At 40.1% G+C, this 23,164-nt stretch overlaps 1 protein-coding gene and 1 long non-coding RNA gene across 4 annotated transcripts in view; one reads left to right on the top strand and one right to left on the bottom strand.

The window, feature by feature from the left end:
- The window catches only part of LOC138746097 (uncharacterized), a 158,172-nt gene that overhangs the window by 13,235 nt on the left and 121,773 nt on the right, over window positions 1-23,164 (bottom strand). The gene's annotated exons all lie outside the window — the stretch shown is intronic.
- Window positions 1-23,164, top strand: part of cped1 (cadherin-like and PC-esterase domain containing 1) — a 166,865-nt gene that overhangs the window by 63,061 nt on the left and 80,640 nt on the right. For all 3 annotated transcript variants that reach the window (XM_069903911.1, XM_069903913.1, XM_069903914.1), the window contains exons 14-15: window positions 7,972-8,158; window positions 9,736-9,904. In XM_069903911.1, coding sequence (XP_069760012.1) covers window positions 7,972-8,158; window positions 9,736-9,904 — 356 coding nt within the window. The remainder of the gene's footprint in view (window positions 1-7,971; window positions 8,159-9,735; window positions 9,905-23,164) is intronic.

The following is a 23,164-nucleotide window of genomic DNA, read 5'->3' as shown; positions in this document are numbered from 1 at the left end:
GCCAGATATACTTCTGTCTGCAAGTCAGGAGAAAGTTTTGGGCTTTACCACACTGATAGCCAGATGAGCAATTTTATTGAAATGGAAAGATGACTCTTCACCTACCCATACACAGTGGTTACATGATGTCCTATTTAAGCTTGGATAAAATTAGATACAACATTAAAGATAGAATGTTTCAATTTATAAAGATGTGGGGCCCATTCATAGAATGACTCGAAGAATTAAAAATTTTGTATGTTCCAGAGATTCTCCGTTTGATATCCGTCTGGAGATCGCCATCAGATGCACAATTTCCTTTTATTTTATATATGGTAAAATTGATGAGAGGGAGGGGGGTAGATTAGATTTAGTTTTTAGGGTTTAGCTTAACTTGGAAAATGTGAGTTTAATATGATTATCATAGATTAATTGATTGTTTCTTATGTGGATTAAGGAACTGTTTAATTCCATCAATTTGTGTTTTTTTAAATATATACTTGTATATTCATGAGATAACTGGTTATGTGTTTTTTCCAAAATTCTGTGTGCAAGTTTATTTGTTAAACTCCATAAAAATATTTTAAAAAGAAAAAGTTAAAATTAGTCAGAAAAAATATTTTGCATTAATAAACTTTTGCCTGATGATCATGCCAGAGTTCCCTTATGTTGACATCAAGTAGAGTATTTTTCTTCAACCCAACACAGTATTCTCTGGCAAGTGGGATTCTAAACCCAAGCCACTTGCTCTGCTGTTGTTGGACTTTGTAGAGAGTCACATCTCGAGGTGCATCATGAATCCATTCTGCATGAGAATGCATGTGAAAAGAAGTTCTGAAATCATCCAACACGTGTGAATCCTGTGATAGAGGACATCACATTCCCACCATTGCTAACCTACAAAATCTGCCTTGCTACAGTTCCTTAATCCACATAAGAAACAATCAATTGATAATCATATTAAACCCACATTTTCCAAGTTAAGCTAAACCCTAAAAACTAAATCTAATCTACCCCCCTCCCTCTCATCAATTTTACCATATATAAAATAAAAGGAAATTGTGCATCTGATGGCGATCTCCAGATGGATATCAAACGGAGAATCTCTGGAACATACAAAATTTTTAATTCTCCGAGTCATTCTATGAATGGGCCCCACATCTTTATAAATTGAGGCAATTTTTTAATCCACCTAATTTTTGTCACCCAACTCGGTGAGGGTGCTGAAGCAGAGGGACAAGACCTCTGGTGTGTCTGGAATAGAACAATCAGATTTGCCAACTTTTATGGTGTCACAGATTTGGCAGCGCTGGCCTATCTGTGACACTAACATGATGCATTTCAAATTGGAGAGGACCTATTCAACCATAGCAGAGAGTAGAACTATTTCATGAAAGTAGCAGTGAAATTTTAAGAATGCCCTCCAAGGAAATGAAAAATTTACACAAAGTTTGCAACTTGAGAAAGTAGAGTAATTTTCTTCTGTGACTTATTGTGTTGCTTCTAAGTGCAGTCATGGTATTGGTTTACTCTGCTACACTAATCCTGCTGGTTATTGAATATTGCTGTCTGGGATCAAGCCGAGTAAGGCATTGCCTGTTTCTAATGGATGCAGGTTGTCTGATATGTTTGTCAATAGTCCAGATGAATTGGAAGTGTGATATTAATTGACGAGATTGTTCTGCATCTGCCTTCTGCTAAAAGAATACAATGTGAACTCTTTAGTCGTTGCCCAGCAAACTGCTTGGATCTGTAAACATGTATATCAGCAGGTGCTAACAATGCTTTGAGGCCATTTAGCATTTGAGAAAGTCTTTTCTCTGTTCCAGTTCATTATCATTGACTAAACAGGAACACGGCCACCATTATAATGAACATTGCCTGTACTAACAGCTTTTTGTTTGATCTTGCAAGATCTGCGAGCATGTCTCAAAGGTCCATTTCAAAATGTCTAGCACATTAATTAGGAAAATGGACCAACAGCTTTTTGCTTGATCTTGCAAGATCCGCGAGCATGTCTCAAAGGTCCATTTCAAAATGTCTAGCACATTAATGAGGAAAATGGACCAACAGCTTTTTGCTTGATCTTGCAAGATCCGCGAGCATGTCTCAAAGGTCCATTTCAAAATGTCTAGCACACTAATGAGGAAAATGGAACCATGATTGCATCTGCAATGAAAGTTTTTACAGGAATGAATAACAAAGTAGTCAGAAGTTGGTGTCTTCTCAAAATTCTTTTCCAGAATGCACAGTGACTGAAATTTACAACAAAATGATGAGCTCCTGAAAGAAGGGGAACGTTGATTGCTTTCCACTGACAGCAGTTTCAAGACTTAGAAAACGGAACTATTTCAAAATTCAGAATTGGTTTGGACATAGATTGGATTCAAAATGTGCATGGGCATGCTGGTTCAGGGCTGCTCCTCTGACTAATCTGAAATCAGTGGGGTTTCACAGGAATCCGTATTGAGATCCCTGTAGTTTGTGATGTCCAAACTGATAGGTTTATAAGATTATGAGAGGCACAACTAGGGAAGATGGTCTCTTTCCCAGGGTGGATGCATCAAAAGCAGGGAGAGTGCAGTTTTAAGGCGAGGGAGGGGTGATATTCTGAAAGAAGTTGAGTGAGGCGAGTTTTTTTTTTATGCGCGGAGAGTGGTAGAAGCCTGGAAAATGTTGCTGGGGTAGGAGTGTGGTCTAAGTAAATATGTTTAAGAGGTATTTAGTCAAACACATGAATGTATTGGGAATGGAAGGATATGGATAATGTGCAAGCAAATGGGATTAGTTTCATTTGATGTCATGGCAAGCACGGCCATCGTAGAATGGAGAGCCTGTACCTGTGATGCATTGTTCTATTTCAGAATGAATAAGAAAATATCACTGAGGGAAAGAAAAGCTCTGCCATCCTCTGACCTGTTTCAAGAACTTAACATTAACTGCCCGAGACATCTGCCAATCCCTCAAATATTTTCACATCATTTCTTTCCGCTGCCTCTGCATGGGGGAGAAAGTTCATTCTTTCCATTCCATACTGTAGATGATTCGGCATCAAATATCACTGAGTGACTTTATAATTTGCCAAGTTCTCAGTATGCAGATTATGTTTTTTTTTACATTGTATGACAAATCCTTTAACAAAGGAGCAACTGAGCATTAACGTCTGATACTTCTGGTTGTGAGGCGTTCCACAGGACACTGGGAGTGATTGTATAGGAAACTGATAGGCTGCGGGCTGGTAAAAGTTGAGCTCGCCTGTCATGGAGATAGAAAAGAATGGCCACTTCACTCCGCTGATTGGGACAACCGCTGTCAATGTGGTTCACCTTCAGGAAGCTTTGCATTATTGTTAGCAGGTGCTACTTCAGTTACATTTCAGCTCATCCACAGAAGGGTCCTGCTGTTGACTACATAGTCATGATGTAAATTGATTCTTTTTTAATGTGCACAAGATGCAGCAGAAAACCTTTGTTGCGGGTGCTATCCAGGCTAGTCAATATATACTTAAGTGCAACAGATAGCATAAGAATAAGAAATGCGGAGGAAAATGTTTGATAAAATAAAAGAAGATGCAGGTCAGGACATGGAATTAAAAAGTATAATTAAACAAGGATTGATAATAGCAGGAAAGAACTTGTTTTTGAATCTGGAGGAGAATATTTTCAAACTGCCTGATGGGAAAGGGGAGAGAAGAGAGTATGGGTTGGGGTTGGCCACGACATGTTTGCTGCTTTCCTGAGGCAACAGAAGGTCAAAATGGAGGCCATGGAATGGCTGCCGCTGAAATCATCACGTGCCACATTTTAATTCCCAGCATCTCCTAGTTACCCCTGTACAGAAGAAAGATAGGAAAAAGATAAACTGATTCTGCACAGTAAAATGTCAAAATCATAACCTAATGTTAAGTTGATGAAACGGCTCATGTTTTGGTGTTACAATTTATGATTATTGGCAGAACAACCTTGAAATTATTTCTGTGTAGTGGCAGCTACAGCCACCACCTTGGATGCTCTCAACGACTGTTTTATTCAAATCCCGCCCCTTTAAGGGGAGCGTGAGCTCGGCCACCGCGTGAGTCACAATGGGGGTGCCTGAGGCGCGTGCTGGGCTGGAACCACGAGGCAAGGAGGACCCCCGACGGCACCATCTTCTCATGGCTGCCCCGGCTACGCGGCAGTACAAGCAGGGCCGGTTCGCCACGAGAGAGTGCGCCGCCACATCTGTATAATTGATCTTTTACATCTTTTACACTTGAGCAAAGTGTAACATTTTGGCCCATTATGCTAGTGTAAAAAAGCTATTTTTGACTCTTTATAAAGTGGTCTAATAAATAAATAAATGGTCCTACTGATCAGTGGCTCTGATAGCAGATGATGGAATAGGATCAATATAGAATGGTCAGTGATAATCCACAGTAATGGCACACAATGTCAGGACCATTTTCAATTAAGATTTTCAGGCAGGTTCATGCTGCTACAATTTGAATTTTAGATATGCCCTTCCAGCCCACGAGCCCATTCACCCAAATTGATTAACTTTAGTCTGACTTTTCAGTAGCACTAATAAGTTGATGAAAAATCTGGTAAAACGTACAAATTTTGCACGAATGTACAACCAAGCATTGACTTGTGTCCGGGTTATGATCTTGAAGAGAGGACGCAAATCGATTTGGCCATGTTGATCATTGGCAGACTCATGTTGGCCATGTTGTATACTGTAGAATACAAGATACCATGACACACACACATGCTTACCTAAACGTCTATATTAAGCCTTTCTGCAATTGGACAATACTCGATCAGGCGTAGTTGAGGTTTGACTGTAGTAATTTAATTTCTAAGCCTTGACTAGTTGCAATCTGTAGTAATAACAGTGCAAACACCTTAAATTTTCTAAAAAGTGAGTTTGGAAATTGTGAGGAGGACACAAAGATTGAAAAAGGATACAAGTAGGTTAAATAAGTGGACAAGAAGTTGGCAGGTGAAGTAAAATATGGGAAAATAAGGTTATCTACTTTGGGTGGGGGAGAAAAGAATGAAAAGGTTTTGTTATTTAAACAGTAAAACTACAGAATGTCGTATACAAAGGGATTTTGGTATCTAATAGTATAAAATACAAAATGTTAGCATGCAAGTCAAGTTTATTGTACGACAAGCTCCTGTTTAAGTAAAATGGGATTATCTCTGTGGGTGATAGTATAGCCAGGAGGAACTGAATGGTTGCAGTTAACATTTCACACGAGCACAAGTCACAGCCCAGTGACAATTCGATACATTGGAAGAACTGGGGGAGTTTGTCACAGTCTGTTCCAGAATTCGAAACATTTGCAAAGACATTGTGATTTTGCAAGGGAGAACCAGTCTGGCTGCTGAACAGAAAACAGCTTTTTGAAGCAGCTCTTGTGGCCAGCCATTTCTGTGGAATTCAGAGCAAAGCATGCTCTGTGGATGACTAGGCCTTTTCAGTGAACTGTCCTGTGCCAGGAGGGTTTTTGGGGAAGCAAAGTGCTTCATTTTGAGTGTGACTAACAGTGAAAGTCAGTGCCAGGGTCTTGGAAGCTTCGTGGAGGCTGCCCAGTTCGAGTCTCGCTTACAAAAGGACCAGGAGTGTTATGACCACACCTCGTGTGGATGGACATTTCTTCACAGGCAACGCAAGGAGAATTTGTGAGTCTGTACCAGCCGCAACTCCAGTCTTCCCGTCAGTTCATCATTAATTCTGGGCACCAAATTTCAAAGGCCTACACTTCAACACTGAATTTGAAAGACTGAACTTTGAGGTAACTTTCTAGATTTTGGCCTGGACTGTAATGGTATAGCACACATGTGCACACACACTAGTACACCTTTGCATGGTTGGGATAGATTTAGTGTTAAGGATAGTTCTCCGGTCCTCGGTGCAAAACTCACAGACACACAACCAAACATAACACACAAACAACACATGCAGGACAAGTGTTCCTATTTACCAATGAATATTTCTTCGTAAATGTGAGTGTCAGATAGTTTGTATGAGCAGTTCCTTTGGTCGTTCAGTGTTCTTACTGCCCTTGGGAAGAAGCTGTTCTTCAGTCTGGCCTGACTCTGATACCCCTGGATCTCTTTCCTGACGGGAGCAGCTGAAAGATGCTGAGTGCAGGGTGGATGGGGTCCTCAATGATTTTGCAAGCCCTTTTCAGAAAAAGATCCTGAATGTGGTTGGGGGTGGGGGGTGGGGGTGGTGGAGAATCTCCAGTGATCCTCTCTGCCGCTCTTATGGTCCTGTGGATTGACCTCCAATCCATTTCTTTGCAGCAACCGTACCACAATGTGATTCAGCCAGCAAGGATGCTCAAGAGAGAGCTCCTGTGGAAGGTTGACATAATGGTGCAAGTTGTGATAATTAAGAAAATGAATAGAATTTTGGCATTTATTACAATGTATAGGATTTAAGAAAAAAATGCAATTTTACAAAGCCCTGGTCCAACTGCACCTGAAGAATTGCCTACAATTTCGGTCTCCATGTTGTGGAGAGGTAATTTGGGGTCCATGGAGATGAAAGGAATGGAATATGAAGAAAGACTCATTAGAACAGGGGTGTCAAACTCAAATTCACAGAGGGCCAAAATTAAAAACTTGGACTAAGTCGTGGACCAAACTAAATATTTATTGAAAATTTTCAACAACATCTGCATGTTTTCTCCTCTTTCAACATATATAATGTTAAACTTTTTCTTATTGAAATAAATGTTTAATAATAGTTTTGGTTAAACTCTTTCCAGAAGAAGCATTAACAAATGAGAAATAAAGTATTCAATAAATAATATTTCTCTATAGCCTTTAAGCTCCTTTTAAATGTTTTTTTTTCACAAGCCAACAAGTCAAAAAAATAACAACTTGCTTCAATGAAAATCCAATCTTTCAACTATGAACAGTCCAAAGTTAACCAAAGAAAATATTAATCCAACCTTAGCTTGCTACACTGTGATTTACTCTGATGCACCTGGGTCTAAACCAGATACTTGGCATCTCTTCTTAGATGCAAGTTCATCAAACTCTGGGGTCAGAGTTTCCCTCCCACCTGTCTCGAAAGGTCCTGTTTTCTGTCTTTCGTTTGGCCATTTTTCATAAGGGGTTTATTACATGTGAGTCAGGCGACAGGTCGCAGACGCTAATGAAAGTAAAGAGAGGAGTTGGGGGCGATTAACGGGCTGAGGGGCCGGCGCCAACGCATTTGCAAAGCATTCTGGGATTTGTCGTATTAGCTGTGCTTGCGCTATACTGGCGCGGTGGCCAGCGGGCCAGCTCCAATACATATTTGATCTTGCGGGCCAAATATAATTATATCACGGGCCAAATATGGCCCGCGGGCCTGAGTTTGACATGTGTGCATTAGAATATAGAGGAATGGAGGTCATCTCATAGGAGGCGATAACAGGGTAGACGCTGAGTGGATATTCTGCCAGTGAGGGCATCTGGGGGCATCCAGAGCCAGTCTCAGAATAAATATTGGATTTGAGGAGGAATTTATTTACTCAGAAAGTTGTGAAACTTTAGAGTCAACTAAAGATATTTAGGGTGGACAATGACAGACATTTAAACAAGAAAGGAATTAACGTGGAGAAGGTTGAGGCCAAGATTGGATCAGTCATTATTTCATTGAAAGCTGGAACGGGCTCAAAGGGACATGAGGTCTTCGGCTTCTGTTATTTTTTTAAAAATGCAAATACCTTCTGTAACCAGGTAGGCTAGCCCTCCGGGGTAGTACTACGACAGGACTTCAGGGAATTTTCAAAAACGTCTTTTATTTAAAAACTGGTCTTGGTGCCAGAAATCTCTTGGCTGTTTAAGATTATTTTCAACAGTAACAGATGTTGTTGAGCTATGACCTGAATATTGAGTTACTAAAGGGCAGCACCTGATTCTAAGTGAATTCACTGTCAATCATTATTCCTTTACACATCTTGTTTATCTGTCTTAATTGGTTTACCTTTTCATTTTTTGTGTCATGCAGCCAAGCATACTCTGATGTACATCTCTCGCATCCTTACTAGTCCACAGTTGAAACTGAATCCTGACTTTGCGCCAAAGATCAAAGTGTACTATTCTGAAGTCTCTTTTGATGTGGTGATAATAAAGATCAGAGCAATGGCTGCCAACTGCTACTGTCAGGTTCATCTAGATGAGAAGAAAGGATCCAGGTAAACCAAGCATCTTGTCTTTTGGAAATTTTCAGGAGATGTGAATTTGAAAGCTCTTCTTTGTTGTTGACAGTTCATGTAGTAATTCTGGGTGGTTTCTGATACCTTTCTGCGTTCTCACAAACCACCCTACAAATTTGTATGTTTGGTCCCCTTGTCAATAATGAGTGATACAGATTGTTGGGTGTTTCACTCCAGTCCCTGGAGCAACCCAACCTTCCATTATAACCCATTTTTGTTTTCTGCCTGTATTATCCTGGAACTAATTGTTAAGCATGGACAAGCAGCTCCTGTGGACCAGTTTCCATTCTATGACTAATCCAGTGGTTCTCCACCTTTTTTTTTTCCTTTAACTATTTCCTACGCCATAGGTGCTCTGTCATTAGTAAGGTGGCATGTGGGTGGAAAGAAAAAGTATGAAAACCACTGTTTTAATCATACCTAATTGATTCATTATGTGCACGGTTTCATAACTCCAAAAGAAATGGGCCAATGACCATTTTTCTCAAGCAAAATACTTCAGTAACAATTGGGTCTAGAGCAGTGATTTTCGTCCTTCCCTTCCCACTCACAGACCACCTTAAGCAATCCCTTACTAATCACAGAGCACCGATGGCATAGGATTACTTAAGGTGGTCTGTGAGTGGAAAGAAAAAGGTTGAGAACCATTTCTCTACTTTTGTTTAACAAACTCTTGTGCAGCAATATTGAAAGCCTTCTGAAAGTCCAAATTCACTATATCCACTGATTGCCCTCAGCCTCAGAGGAAGTTGTAATCTCTCATTAATTCTCTTTTATAAATCTATATTGACTTTGCTGAATTTTATTATTATTTTCTAAGTGATTATAATAGGTATTTGCAATTTTCCTACTCTGGATGTTGGGCTGGTCTGTTAATCCTTGTTTTCTCTCCTCCCTCATTTGTTAAATTGTTACAAGTCAACAAGAGGTGTTTGAGAATCAATGGAATTTTGGAAAATAGCAATGGGAATCCACTTTTGCCAGAAATTTTGCAACCTCCGTCGAAATCTAGGAAGCATATCATGATGTCCCTGTGGACTTGTCAACTTTCAGTCTCAATTATTTCTCCATGTCTTTTAACCACAGTCAATTTCTTCAGCTGCTCATTCACTCTATACTTGTTTGTTCTGTGTTGTACATTGTGAAATTAGACACAAAATAATGGTCTAATTTGTCTGCATCTCCTTATTGCCCAATACAATCACCCCTATCTTTAGTCAGTATGGGACCATATCAACATTTGCTTGCCCTTTCCACTCCAATATCTACTTCGAAATTTTTGCAGGCTCTCACACAAAACCAGTTAACATTGCTCTGGTATTCCATTTCCTCTTTCCAAATGAACATTTGCCTCTTGGCTGAAGTCTGAAATTTTCCCAATCAACAGGTTTACCCTTTTCTATTCAGCAATGTTATAAGCCATTTCTTATTGAATTAATTCTACCTTTAATTTCTCAGCCACAGTTGAAGCATTTTTTTTTGTCATTTTGTCAGATGTGGTTACACGTATCAGCTAATTTCACGATCCATTTTTTTTTATATAAAAAAAACCTCAGCTTTGCCAATTATCCTCTCGGCCTCGGAAACAACAGAATCCATATTCTGGTATCAGATGAGTCTCGTGCTGAATCAGCAATTATATCAACATACACCATCAATGTTTACCGCCACAGCCGATCCAGTCTACCTGTACCAAATGGGAGTAGAATGTGCAGTTTTGTGCAGGTAATCATTTTAATGTGTTTTTGACTGCCAGGTGTGATGTAACTATTGATGAGGTTAAGTGAATAATTGACTAGTGTTTAACATCTAAAATGAATGCAAGGTCCTAGAATTGTTGAAGAATGAACAAAGCTCAGCAGGTGTACAGTAAAAAGTGAAGCAGTGAAGGATGATACCATGTTAACATCAGTAGGAAAGGCTCCATGATGCTTGAAGCGATTTCTAAAGAGATGATAACAGCTCCGACGGAATATCAAGCAATACTTGAGCAGCATTGATTAGCTTTATGTTTGGACTATTTCTGCAAAGAAATAATTTGTGTCCAGATGTTTTAAAAGCAATAAATGAAACAAATTGGAAGAAGAATGAATGGAAGGTAGATCAAGTTATCTGGATTTGTCTATTTGGTAGATATTATAATTCTGTCAAAGAACACATGTAGCTTGGCTTTGTTTGATCATGGACCCCACAGATGAGAATGAGTAATTTTTTTAAATGTATAGTTCATGAAAATTAATAATAATTTCAGTGGTTCAATTATCCTTTCTTCACCTGTGAAAAAAGTTTGAAAGTATTGATGGTTTCAATTATCCTTATTTCTTCCTGATTGGTTGAAAAATTACAAACTTTGCGATTTTTTTTTTTTTCCTAATGGATGGTTGGCTTGAATCGCAATAATCCATTCAGAATTTTGGCATATATAAATAAATTTATGAAAAGACTGTCAAATCAGTTGTAATGTACAGTAAAAGTCCAAAAATCTGGACACCAGAAATCCACACCACCCAAGTATCCGGACATCAAACTCTGGGCTGAAATTCGGGCCACGCAAGATTCCGGACTTTTGAATTCCTCTGCTTTTATGTGTGATCGCGTGAGTAAGCGCCACAGGTGCAAGCAGCAATGAGCGACCACGCAGAAGTTGTGGAAATGTCAGAAAAATACTTTTTTTGTACTTTGTATTTGATAAGAAAATATGTTTTGTTGATCAACTCTCAAAATTCATCTGCTTATTCTCCTTAAACTTGAATTTTAAATACAGAAAAGTGCAAAAATCTGGACTGACCCAAACCCCAAGCAGATTGTTATAACATAACATAACAATTACAGCACGGAAACAGGCCATTAGGCCCTTCTAGTCCGCACCGAACCAAACACCCCTTTCTAGTCCCACCTCCCTGCACAATGCCCATAACCCTCCATCTTCTTCTCATCCATATACCTGTCCAACCTTTTCTTAAATAATACAATTGGCTCCGCCGCCACTATTTCTCCTGGAAGCTCATTCCACACGGCTACCACTCTCTGAGTAAAGAAGTTCCCCCTCATGTTACCTCTAAACCTCTGCCCCTTAATTCTTAACTCATGTCCTCTTGTTTTAATCTTTCCTCCTCTTAACGGAAATAGTCTATCCACATCCACTCTGTCTATCCCTTTCATAATCTTAAATACTTCTATCAAATCCCCTCTCAACCTTCTACGCTCCATAGAATAAAGACCTAATCTGTCCAATCTCTCCCTATACTCTAGATGCTTGATTTTACAACTTTAATTGTACAATTATAATTTGATTGAATTTTGCTAAAGTATTTGAGTGTGAATGGAAAATGGCTTTGTTTCTCATGACTGAAAAGTGAATGCTATATTTCTCTCTGTAAATTGTATGTACACGATGATGAAATATTCCACGCACTGCACATTCTTGGTTGATACCATTTCATTTTGATCTGCTGATTCTCAGCACTAGGTTTGTTCTCTCTTCTCACAGTAGAAGTGGCAAGGACTTGCAGGATGGGTTAGTGGAGTGAGCAACTAGTTTCATGCCTGTCCCCCAGTAATCAAACACCTGTTCCAGTTGCAAAAGGATGAATACAGTGTGAACTGGTAGAGTCTTCCTGATACACTTGATTAAACACAACTGGCATCGTGCACAAGAGGAAAAGATTATTGACAGCAGCATGGCCTTTTCTCACAGTAGGAATCTGTTCAAATGCTAATCCATGGTATTCCTTTTTAGTTTTCTTTTATGTTTAATCCTATTTGGATATTCAAGTTTCAGTGCAAACTGATACTATGTTAAAAGTTACAAAGGCAAAAACAAAGGATGTTACTTCCTCTCTATGGGTATATTTGAGTTAGCCTGGATTAGTTAAAAAGTGTGCTGTTCATAGCTCCCATGTTTCTCCAGTGATGTCTAAAAAAAAGTCTTAAATGCATTGTAAACTTAATTGGTAATAAATACGAGTTAAACAAGATTCTCTGCAGGGGCTTGGGTCGAGTGCAATGCACAAAAGTCCTAGAGAAATTCAGCAGGTTACACAACATAATAGGAAGTAAATGTTTTGAGCTGAGCCCTTTGTCAGGAATCTTTATGTCAAGATTCAAGGTGAATAGCACAAGCCTGAAACATTTCCTATGGATGCTGCATGTCCTACTGTCATTCTCCAGCACTTTGTAGATTGCACACGGTAATAAATATTATACAAGTTTGTTATCAAGCGTCTTGTTAATAGAACATCAAGTTAAGAGAAACATTGGGCAAATACCAATTCATTCCAAAATAAGAATTTATCCAATGGAAAAAAAATGTGATTTTTAAAATCCAGATACAATAAAATCCCTGTTATCCGGAATTCAAGCAACCGGCAAAAAAAATCGTGGAAAATAAATATAGTAGGCTTTAACAAAAAAAGAAAATTTATAATTGGTGCTCCTGACGTGCAATTTTAAGCAACCAGCAAATTCAGTCATCTGGATCTACCAATCCCCACAGGTGCCGGGCACTCTACAGTATATGTTTCCTGTGGGAGACAAGTGGTCATCTTTATCACAGAATGATTTATTTCTACATTTGGAAGCAAATGCTCCATCATTATTCTTATTGAATGAATGTTTCATTTTTGTTCTCCCTCTTTATGAAGTGATAGCTGTTTAAAACATAGATGAAAAGCTATCTTTGTAAGCAGGTGCAAGCAATCTGAGTGAATGAAATCTTTTGGAAAACAAAAACCATTCCAATCAAATTTATCTTGAAACAAATCCTGAAAGATGCCTCCATAAAATATTTTTCACTTGGCATCTCCCTGAATCCCGCTGATATTTAAGTAAGAATGCCTCAGAATGAATTGGATTTTTAATCATAAATTAAGGGGGGGAAAAAAAAACACTAAACATTAATCAAAAATGCTTCATTAATTGTCAGTTAATATTTCTTTCCATGAGCCACAAACAGAAATAAATCCAAAGAGATTGGATTGCAATAGAAAGTTGTAATATGATGTTTTTAAAACAATTTATTTCCACCATTTAAATTACTCACATTTTGATTTACTGAAGTTAATTTCTATTAATTAACAATGGAGAGATTTTCCTGTAGCTAGTAAACTTGTTTCACTAGCCGTAGAAACACATGGTTTCTTCCAAAATCTCCCAATGAGAGGCCAGCCTCGAGCTGATTGATGTGAGTTTCCACAGCTTAGGGCATTTTAGCAGTATGTAACAAGTCCTGTCTCCGAATGCCCACATCTGGTGAGTCCATATGTTAAATTGTGTAAGTCCAAAGAGATGATGAAAGCATAAAATAATTCTGCGTGCTTTTGGAAGGATCATACAGGATTCTCAAATACAGTCTGTGACATGCAAGATGTAATCATTGCACAGTGGATGATTGGCAGGTGCTTCCAACCGATTAGGAGGATCCTCCAGCATAAATGTTTGAAGTAGTTCTTACAAACTACTGTTGGATAGACTCCAAATCCTTTAATGTTAAAAGCATATTCTTAGCAGAAAACAAGATTCAAGATTCCTTTATTGACATGTAATAAAACAGATGTAATATCACACTAAATTTCCTTTTGTCCATCATTAGGCAGACAGATTCGGACAGATTCGCCATCAGCAGAAATTGCCGGTGCCACTTACAGTTAGATAAGAGAATCTTCCCACCCCCCCAAGTCCAGAAATTCACCTCCAGCACTCCCCAGCTTCTACAGGCCACACAGACTTCAGTCCAAACCATTGGCAACCCAAGCTCCAGGTCCAAACTCTGACACAATCAGCGCCCTAGGCCCTCAGCACCCTCTCATGTCTCAGTTCCAATACCTGGTACCCTCACCAGCCAGTCTCAAGCTGGTTTCCAGGAGTCTGCCGCCTGCTTGGGTTCCTCGCCTTGAATGCTCTTCAGCAGCAGAGCCCCTCCTCACTGCAGTGGTCACCATCCCATATGTTCACCACTGTTTTTCCTCTCAAATGGGGTTGATTTCCCTGAGATGACAGTCAATGCCATTTTGGATACTAATACAAATACTTACAAATAAATGTCGTTAAAATGTGCACTGTTTGTCCATGCCTCAAAGGTGGATATCACAGGTAGTGTGTATTCATTTTAAAATGAGCTCCCAGCCAATATTGATGTGCCTCTACCAGTCTATGCATCTGATTGAATTGCCAGTCGACTCAGGTTGGGGAAACTTCATTAGGACTCTGATCTCTACGGAGAATGCATTATCACTGTTGAATCAACGGAAGGTTCTGTAATGGCACTGATTTACCACAGTTTTTTCTTCTTTGCTTGGCTTCGCGGACGAAGATTTATGGAGGGGGTAAATGTCCACGTCAGCTGCAGGCTCGTTTGTGGCTGACAAGTCCGATGCGGGACAGGCAGACACGGTTGCAGTATTGCAGGGGAAAATTGGTTGGTTGGGGTTGGGTTTTTCCTCCTTTGCCTTTTACATGCAAAAAAAAACCACGCATTCGTTTCTTTCATGAAGTCAACCTTCTTTTATTATTCACACACGTTTCATTCTTCAACTCCCCAAACACCACCCAGCTAAACTCCTCTGACCTTAGCTCACTGCCACACGGGTGATCCTGACGCTCTCACTTTCCTCCTCCTGCACCTGAGATTCATCACCTATATATTAATGCTTAACACACCCATGCATGTGTGCTATTACCCCACGTGTCATATCGCTTAAGTCATCAGCGGCCAGCACCACTCCTGACTACGACAGATCCTAAATTGGTGTTGGTAGGCACCTAAGATCCTTCAAGAAAAAAAGCCATGTTACAGGAATAGTTGCTGGCTGGCCTTCTGCCCCATTGTTGTTCAATGGGCTACCCCTATTTGACAGCATACAAGACCCCCATTTCCCCCCCAAAATTGGCTCAAAAATATCCCCTGGGTCTTGTATGCAAAGTTGAAATTTTGAAAGTTTCCTGGCTCTTGTTCGCCAGCTGCAGTTTGCCAGCAGACCCTGTTCACGGTGGGCACTAGGCGCTGAACATTGCTGGAGAGAAGTGGCAGCCTGACCCAGGCCTGGTGGCAGATGAGCTACACCGGGTGGAGTTTGCCATGTCTGGCAGCGTGGACAGCGCTATGACCTTGCTGCAGCTTCGGCAGAGAGGTAAGGAGCTGCGTGCGGCATTTGCTGCTGAGAGGCTCCATGTGCACCAGCGTGGCCCTCCAGCTCCAAGGGAACTCATCTAATTCCGGAGCCACACCCACTTCCCCCAGTGAGAAGGCCATAAATGCACAAAGATTTTTTTCAGAATCCTGCCGAAATGAGGGTGGGTCTTGTATGGCGTCAAATACGGTAATTTAAAAAAAACTCTGAGCATGTTTAATGTCTATTATTCCACAATTGGTGACTACAATTTCAGCTATTTTTAATTTTAAAAAATTTATTTTGACATATAGCATGGTAACAGGCCATTACAGCCCACAAGTCCAATTGCCGTCCAATTTACCCCCAATTAATCTACGTCCCCGATACATATTTGAATGATGGGAGGAAACAAGAACCCACGTAGACATGGGGAAAATGTACAGACCCTTTACAGACAGCGTGGGATTTGAACCCTGGTCCGGACCCGATCACTGACGCTGTAAAAGCATTATGCTAACCGCGACACCAACCGTGCTGCCCCAACTTTAACCTCAGGAACAGAAATAAAAGCAGCAAATGCAGTAAATACTCAGCAGATCAGATAACATTTGGTGGAGAGAGAAACTCGATTAATATTTTGGGTCTGTGACCATGCATCAAATTCCATGTTCCGAAATGTAATTCTTAAACTGCTTTATTTGATGTAATTGTGAAATAGCTTAACCAGATGCTCTATTGTCAGTGATGATCAGTACCTCTTTGTTAATGACAGCCTGGTTTTGGCTTTCTTTTCATTTTTTTGTTCAGAGACCAAAATCAACATCGAAATTCTGTGTACTGTGTTGAGCAATCCCTGCCTTTAAAGCAGAATGTGGGACTAATGAAAGAGCTTACAGTTGGCCACAGAAGGATTTGGCTGAAATTTTGAAAAAAAATCTATTGACTGTGATAAATAAGTAAAAATTATGTACATAGAGTTATATATTTCTGGATTTAATATTAATATATTGAGGACAGAGTCTTAACTCTAACATTGATATTAGAGAGTTGAATTGTAAATTATCTTAAACATAAACTGAACCATCCATTTGCTAATTTTAATGAATGAGCAAGGGATATGGATAGTTATTTGAAACTTGTAATGAGATTCCTTGACCTTGGATAAAATGGAGAAGGAGAAGGAATTTCCTCCAAGTAAAAAAAAAACCTACCTAATTACCACCATTTCTGCACCCCATCCCCAAACTGTCCACCATCAAAAGAACTACTTTGATCGGCATTAAGTTCTTCTGACCACATGGATGCATCCCACCCTGAAACTTGTCCACTCACAAACCTGTGGCTTGAAATCCAAACCACTCCCGCTCCATTATCACAATCCCCCTTGCTGATGTTTGCTTGCCCCAAAAGGCTTCAGCGTTGCAAGCAAGGGTCCCATCTAAAATTGTCAATCAAGCTGCAATGAATGAGAGCCCTGAAGGATTTCTGGGTCATTCATTCTTTTGCACTTCCTCAGCTTTCAAGTCCCTTCATCCTCTACCCTCTATCTCCTTGTCAACCCCTCATAGAACTTCCCATTAGCTTAAATTTGTATCTAAGAATCAGCATTAAGTATATGAATTGATTTTTTTTTAATTAGCTGATGGCAAATTACAGAATTTCCAAAGCCTTTTGTTGCTGAAAGACTTACTATAATATCCTACTCCTTTGTAAGGGAAGATAGCACAATTGGCACCTAATCCTTTATCACTTACAATAGCTAATAGTTTCTCATCATTTGCAAAATTTTTAGATTTTTTTTTCCAAAATATAATTTTGCCCTTGGAATTTGCTCTGGTTTTCCTGCTATTTAATCATCCATCTCCTTTACTTTCCTTCATTTTGCCTGTGCAGAGTATTTCTTGGGCTCTGATCTTTCTGCTAATGCATTGTTCTGGTGACATGTCATGCACTTCCATTAAACAGCACAGGTTGCAACTCCACCTGGCAATCAATTATGAAAAAAATGTTGTTTTTGCTCTCCAGTATTTTCTGAGCATAACCTCCATAATTAACAAAATATATTGTGCCATGTGCTGCCGAGAAAATACTCCTTGTCATATGCGCAGGTCAATCAATTGTCATCCAGTTACTGAAGGATTCAAATGTGAAGGCATGGTTACTAATGAGGTGGCAGCTAAAATGTTGCATGTGGACACCATGAAATGTACAGAATATAATAGCGCTTATCTTGAAACTTGAGTCAATTAAACCAGTTCCTTCCAAATACCAGTGTGAATTGCACCCAACTAATTTCGGCTATCAAGAAAATATCTCGAACCTATATGCAAACTAATAATAGCTGACATTAGTACCTAACTCTGGGGAAGAGTTAATATTGGCCAGAAATAAACATCTGCATCTCATTGCACAATGACTAAAAGTGGTTGATCTGTTAAAGTAATAAACTTGATGGCATTCTTTGCAATTTTGTTTTCAGTTTTGGGCACTTAAAAGAATGTGCTTTAGGAATCATGAGTGTTGCCAACAAAAATTTTGGAAAGTTCTCCAGATACTTTAATTGTTATGTGTATAATTTAGTGGGAAGGTTTTGAGTGCTTATTCACTTACAGAAATGCCTTTCTTGGGTTCAATAGTATTGCTGTTCTCCATGAATGGATCTTTAGCAGTAAAAATACAAATATTTAAGAAACCTGTTTCATGCAATGAACCATTATGAATTTCTCATTGCTTTACATTCTTCTTCTTCTTTGGCTTGGCTTCGCGGACGAAGATTTATGGAGGGGGTAAAAGTCCACGTCAGCTGCAGGCTCGTTTGTGGCTGACAAGTCCGATGCGGGACAGGCAGACACGGTTGCAGCGGTTGCAGGGAAAATTGGTTGGTTGGGGTTGGGTGTTGGGTTTTTCCTCCTTTGCCTTTTGTCAGTGAGGTGGGCTCTGCGGTCTTCTTCAAAGGAGGTTGCTGCCCGCCGAACTGTGAGGCGCCAAGATGCACGGTTTGAGGCGATATCAGCCCACTGGCGGTGGTCAATGTGGCAGGCACCAAGAGATTTCTTTAGGCAGTCCTTGTACCTTTTCTTTGGTGCACCTCTGTCACGGTGGCCAGTGGAGAGCTCGCCATATAACACGATCTTGGGAAGGCGATGGTCCTCCATTCTGGAGACGTGACCCACCCAGCGCAGCTGGATCTTCAGCAGCGTGGACTCGATGCTGTCGACCTCTGCCATCTCGAGTACTTCGACGTTAGGGATGAAAGCGCTCCAATGGATGTTGAGGATGGAGCGGAGACAACGCTGGTGGAAGCGTTCTAGGAGCCGTAGGTGATGCCGGTAGAGGACCCATGATTCGGAGCCGAACAGGAGTGTGGGTCATACCCACACTCCTTGCTTTACATTAGCAGGCTTCACAAATATCCTTGTGAAAATTACTTCTCAGTAATTCTGAGCCGATATGTTAACACATCTGTGCAATTTTGGCTAGGACTGTGAACAGAGGAAATCTTTGCAAAATATTGAACTGTTTTGAAGAATCTTGAATAAGAGATCCATCAGCGCCAACTGAGTTGAAGTGTTGGATGAAATTGTGTTGCCCCCTGACATTTTGCTGGGGGATTTGACATTGATATTGCAGCATGTGGGATTAAGGAGAATAATATTTTTTGAACAGTGGATGCCTCTAGTATTAGACATGCATATAATGCTGTTGAGGAGACTAGGAATTCCAGTGGAAAATAATTTGATGGAACTGGCGTGGGGGGTCGGGGGACGGTGAGGCATTCAGATGAGTACAAAAAATGGTCATTTTTAGACATCTGTATAACACTACATAGATCTCTTGATATCATTATTTTGGTAATTATTGCTGATCTGACCTCTTTAATGGTTTCAAGAAAAGTCAACAATGTTATTTAGCCAGACCTAAGATTTTTTAATTTGTAGGTCAAAGCAAATTTTAAGTACTTGGAATTTAATCTCAGTGGGCTGGAAATTAAGTGAAAAGTCTCCATCAGAAAGTAAGAGATGCAAATTCAAAATTGAGTCTCATTTTAACCATGGAAGCATACTGCCACAATCTATTCTGCCTGTAGAGAGGGCTCCACAAATGTGAAAAATAGAATTAGCAGTAATGGACCTGTGATCATTCTTTGGGATTAGGAAGGTTTACTATGTCTACCTCCAGTCTACAAGAGGGCCACCTGGTGTAATTCACCTGTTCTTCCAGGCCTAATAAAGGGGAAGAATTTAAAAAAAAAACTTATACACGCCTTTTATTGATTACCTCTTGCATGACTGTTTATGGCACTTAGAGGTTTTGGAAAGCTATCTGAACAGTTCATGTCAGCCAAGTTTCTCTATTGTTTTGAACCAGTGTCCTGAAATAATTGTCAGGTCATTTATTAAAATTAAATTTTTCTAACCTTGCTTTCAGTTGGTAGTTGTCATTCCCATTAAAAGTTTCCATCCCCAATTAGAAACAAATACAAGATCAATGAAGTTTAAATTGAAGAGATCCATCATAAACTTGAGTAGACAATTTTCTGATATTACTATAAATAAATAACAAGTTGAGGCCGTTTCTACTTCATAGCGACTTGAAAAACTCTGGTGCCTGGTTTCTTGCTGATAAATGTTCTTAACCACTTACTTTAAAGTGTGCTCCCCCTCAATACCAGAAGGCGGAGAGGCGCAGAGCTAGGAATGTAGATTGGGAGTCTACAAATGGAAAGCTGACCCACATTAATGCTGCTGTCCTTGAAACATTTTTTTTGGGCCAGTTGTTAGACCCTAGCACCAGCACTGATAGAAATTGACACTTTTGTCCTTTCCTAAGCAATGGCTGAATTACAACACTAGGCTTTGACTCTTGAGGTTTGTGTTCAAGCCTTGCTCTGGAGATTGAAGTTCAAGTCAAAGACTGGTGGGTGCCTCACTGCAGTACTGAGGGAATTTTGCATTCTCAAAGGTTGAGATGTTAAACAGAACATAGCTTACTTCAAAGTGGAAGAAAAAAAATAATCTTAAGTGCATCATGTATTGAGATGAGTTTTGAGCTTGTAAATATAAAGAAAACTTTCTCTAGATACAGACTATTAATCACTGCTGGCAACTCACTAGTAAATGAATGTATCCATTTTAGTTAAGGTCGGCTGACAAATAGTGGGTAATCCCAGTGAAATGCGAAAAACGCCAAGCAATGGTGCTGGAACCTCTGGAAGTCGAGGTGTTTGGTACTAGGGAACCCTTAATATCTCACATCAACTCTCCATGGATGCAAAAAACTCCTGGGTATCCCCATTCGCTAGAATTTTCAAACTGAGTAACTTATTGCAGATGTGGAGAGTGGAACACCCTACCATTTGCAAATCAATCATTTCTGTGTCAGTATAAGTGTGCACCCTTAACTGTAACATGTGGAGCTCAAGGTTCCCCATTCAAAGGCAAATCTTTTCAAGTTGAGTTTGTACAAGTATAACCCGACTAAACAGCATTCTCCAGTCTTCGGTTTAAAAAAAAACATGCAGACACACTACCAGACATAGTACATATGCAGGACAAATGTTTTAGCTATAAAAATAAGTAAATAAATATTATTTTTTACAAATGAGAGTCTCAGATGGTTAACGTGAGGAGTTCCTTTAGTCATTCAGCATTCTCACTGTCCTGGTGCCGGCTCTGATACTCCTATATCTCTTCCCCAAAGGGAGCAATTGAAAGGTGCTGTGTTCAGGGTGGAAGGAGTCCTAAATGATTTTGCACACCCTCTTCAGATAACGATCCCATAGAACACATTGATGGAGTGGGAGCGAGATTCCAGTGATCCTCTTTGCCACTCTTACAGTCCTGTGGATTGACCTCTGATCCATTTCTCTGCAGCAACCATACCACACTGAGATGCAGCCAGTCAGGACATTCTTGATAGAGCTCTTAAAAAAAGGTTGACGTAATGGTGGCCAGTAGCCTTGCCTGCTTTAATCTTCTCAGGAAGTGCTGTCAATGTTGTGCCTTCCTGACGAGTGAGGAGATGTTAAGTGAACTCCAAGGAACTTGGTGTTCTCTACTCTCTCTCCTACAGAGTTGTTGATGTGCTGTGGAGGGTGGTCACTCCTGGTCCTCCTGAAGTCCACAATCATTTTCTTCGTATTGTCCATGTTGAGACTCGGGTTGTTACTCTCGTGCCATTTCACGAGATTTTACGCCTCTTCTCTGTAGTGTGACTCATCATTGTTGCTGATGAGGCCAACGACTGTTGCAACATCTGCAAGTTGATAATACTGTTGGAGCTGGATCTGATGATGCAGTCATGGGTCAGCAGCGTAAACAGGTTTATGTCCTTCAATTAGATATTTCTGACTCTTCAACTTTACTTGTCCTCTTATCACCTCTCTACTTGTTCTAATGGGCATCATCTTGTAAGAAGTACCACTTGTGTTGCATAACCTTTTGAGCAGGTATATTAAAAATCCTATTGCCATGCTGGGATTGTGCAGATGTGAATGCTTTGTAAGTAGTGGCTGTGAAATCACTGGACTGCTCTTTTGACAACTCATCCTTAGTGATGTTGCACTGATAAATAAATGTTTAGTGAAGCTGAATTCTTATTTGTGAAAGTGGTTGAGGATTAATGGGGTTAAATTAAGGGGAATGTCTACAAAGAGGATGGAGAACAATAGTCCCAATCAGTTCCTGGGGAAAAAAAAGGCTCTAATTTTCCATGCAACCTGGAATGAGGCCATCAATTTTATGCTGGCACGCAGGTCAATCTCATTCTTCTTCCCTGCAACACATTACCCCACATTCCCATCATAGTACAGTACAGGTCCCTCAGTCCACGATTTTGTGCAGACATCTGCAAACCTCCACAGCAATCTAATTTTTCCCTACTTCACACCTATAACTCCCTTTTTTTTCTTGCATCCATGTGCCTACCCAAGAGTTGATCTTAGTCACCTCCATGCAAGGAACAATTTTACAGTGATCTTGTGAGCCTAAACATCTTTGGAATATGGGAAGAAACTGAAGTACCCAGAGAGAATCATTGCAATCCCAGGGAAAATGTGCAGGCTCCATGTGGACAACATGGGTAGTAAAAACACAAAGGACATTGTTTGACCTGCTGAGCTCTCCAGCATTTTGTGTTTTTACTTCAACCACGGAGTCTACAGGTTTTCGTGATTCACCTCGGACAGCATTGGTTGTAGGGTTGTACCTGGGCTGGGGTGAAGCAGCTGTGCCAACACATGCATTAAAGCAGCACGAGAACTTTATCTTTGAGGGTTGTTAAGTATTTGGACGGTTAATTTATAATTCCTTCACTTGTGGCACTGATGTATCTGAAGGTGAGCAGATGACAAATTAAGCAAGGCAACTGAGGGACTAATTTCATTTGGGTTCTTGATGACATTCCATATTTCATGTTATCACTTTCAATTTTTTGGTCTCAACATAATCACATCTGCTTCAGCGAATGTGATTAGAAATAGTTGAATATGGGAATGTGTGTTGGGTGCGGGGTTGATTGTGACTAATCATCTATTCATTTACACCGTGGACATTTACTAGATGTGTACTATATTGGAGCTATTATGGAGGTATGCATGCCTCTATTGGGTAAATTTAAGGTCATCAAGCTAGTTGAGACACAGAGCTCCTCTGCAGGCTTCTACCACCCAGCCCAAGTTCTGAGAGGCACAATGCTTTTCCACAGGGTTCTACTGCGCACTCCAACTACTGGTGGCTTTGTTTAAGCCTTAAATGGCTTTAAAAGGAGCTGATGGTGGCTTATTTTAAAATTGTGTGACTGCGGGGCCTGGCCCAAGATGGTGGCATCCGTGTTCGGCAGCAACCTCGAGGAGGTGGATCAGAGGGCTGGCACAGGA

The sequence above is a fragment of the Narcine bancroftii genome, chromosome 11 (genome assembly GCF_036971445.1).
Source record: "Narcine bancroftii isolate sNarBan1 chromosome 11, sNarBan1.hap1, whole genome shotgun sequence".
Lineage (NCBI taxonomy): Eukaryota > Metazoa > Chordata > Chondrichthyes > Torpediniformes > Narcinidae > Narcine > Narcine bancroftii.
This window is presented reverse-complemented; position numbering and strand designations above follow the sequence as displayed.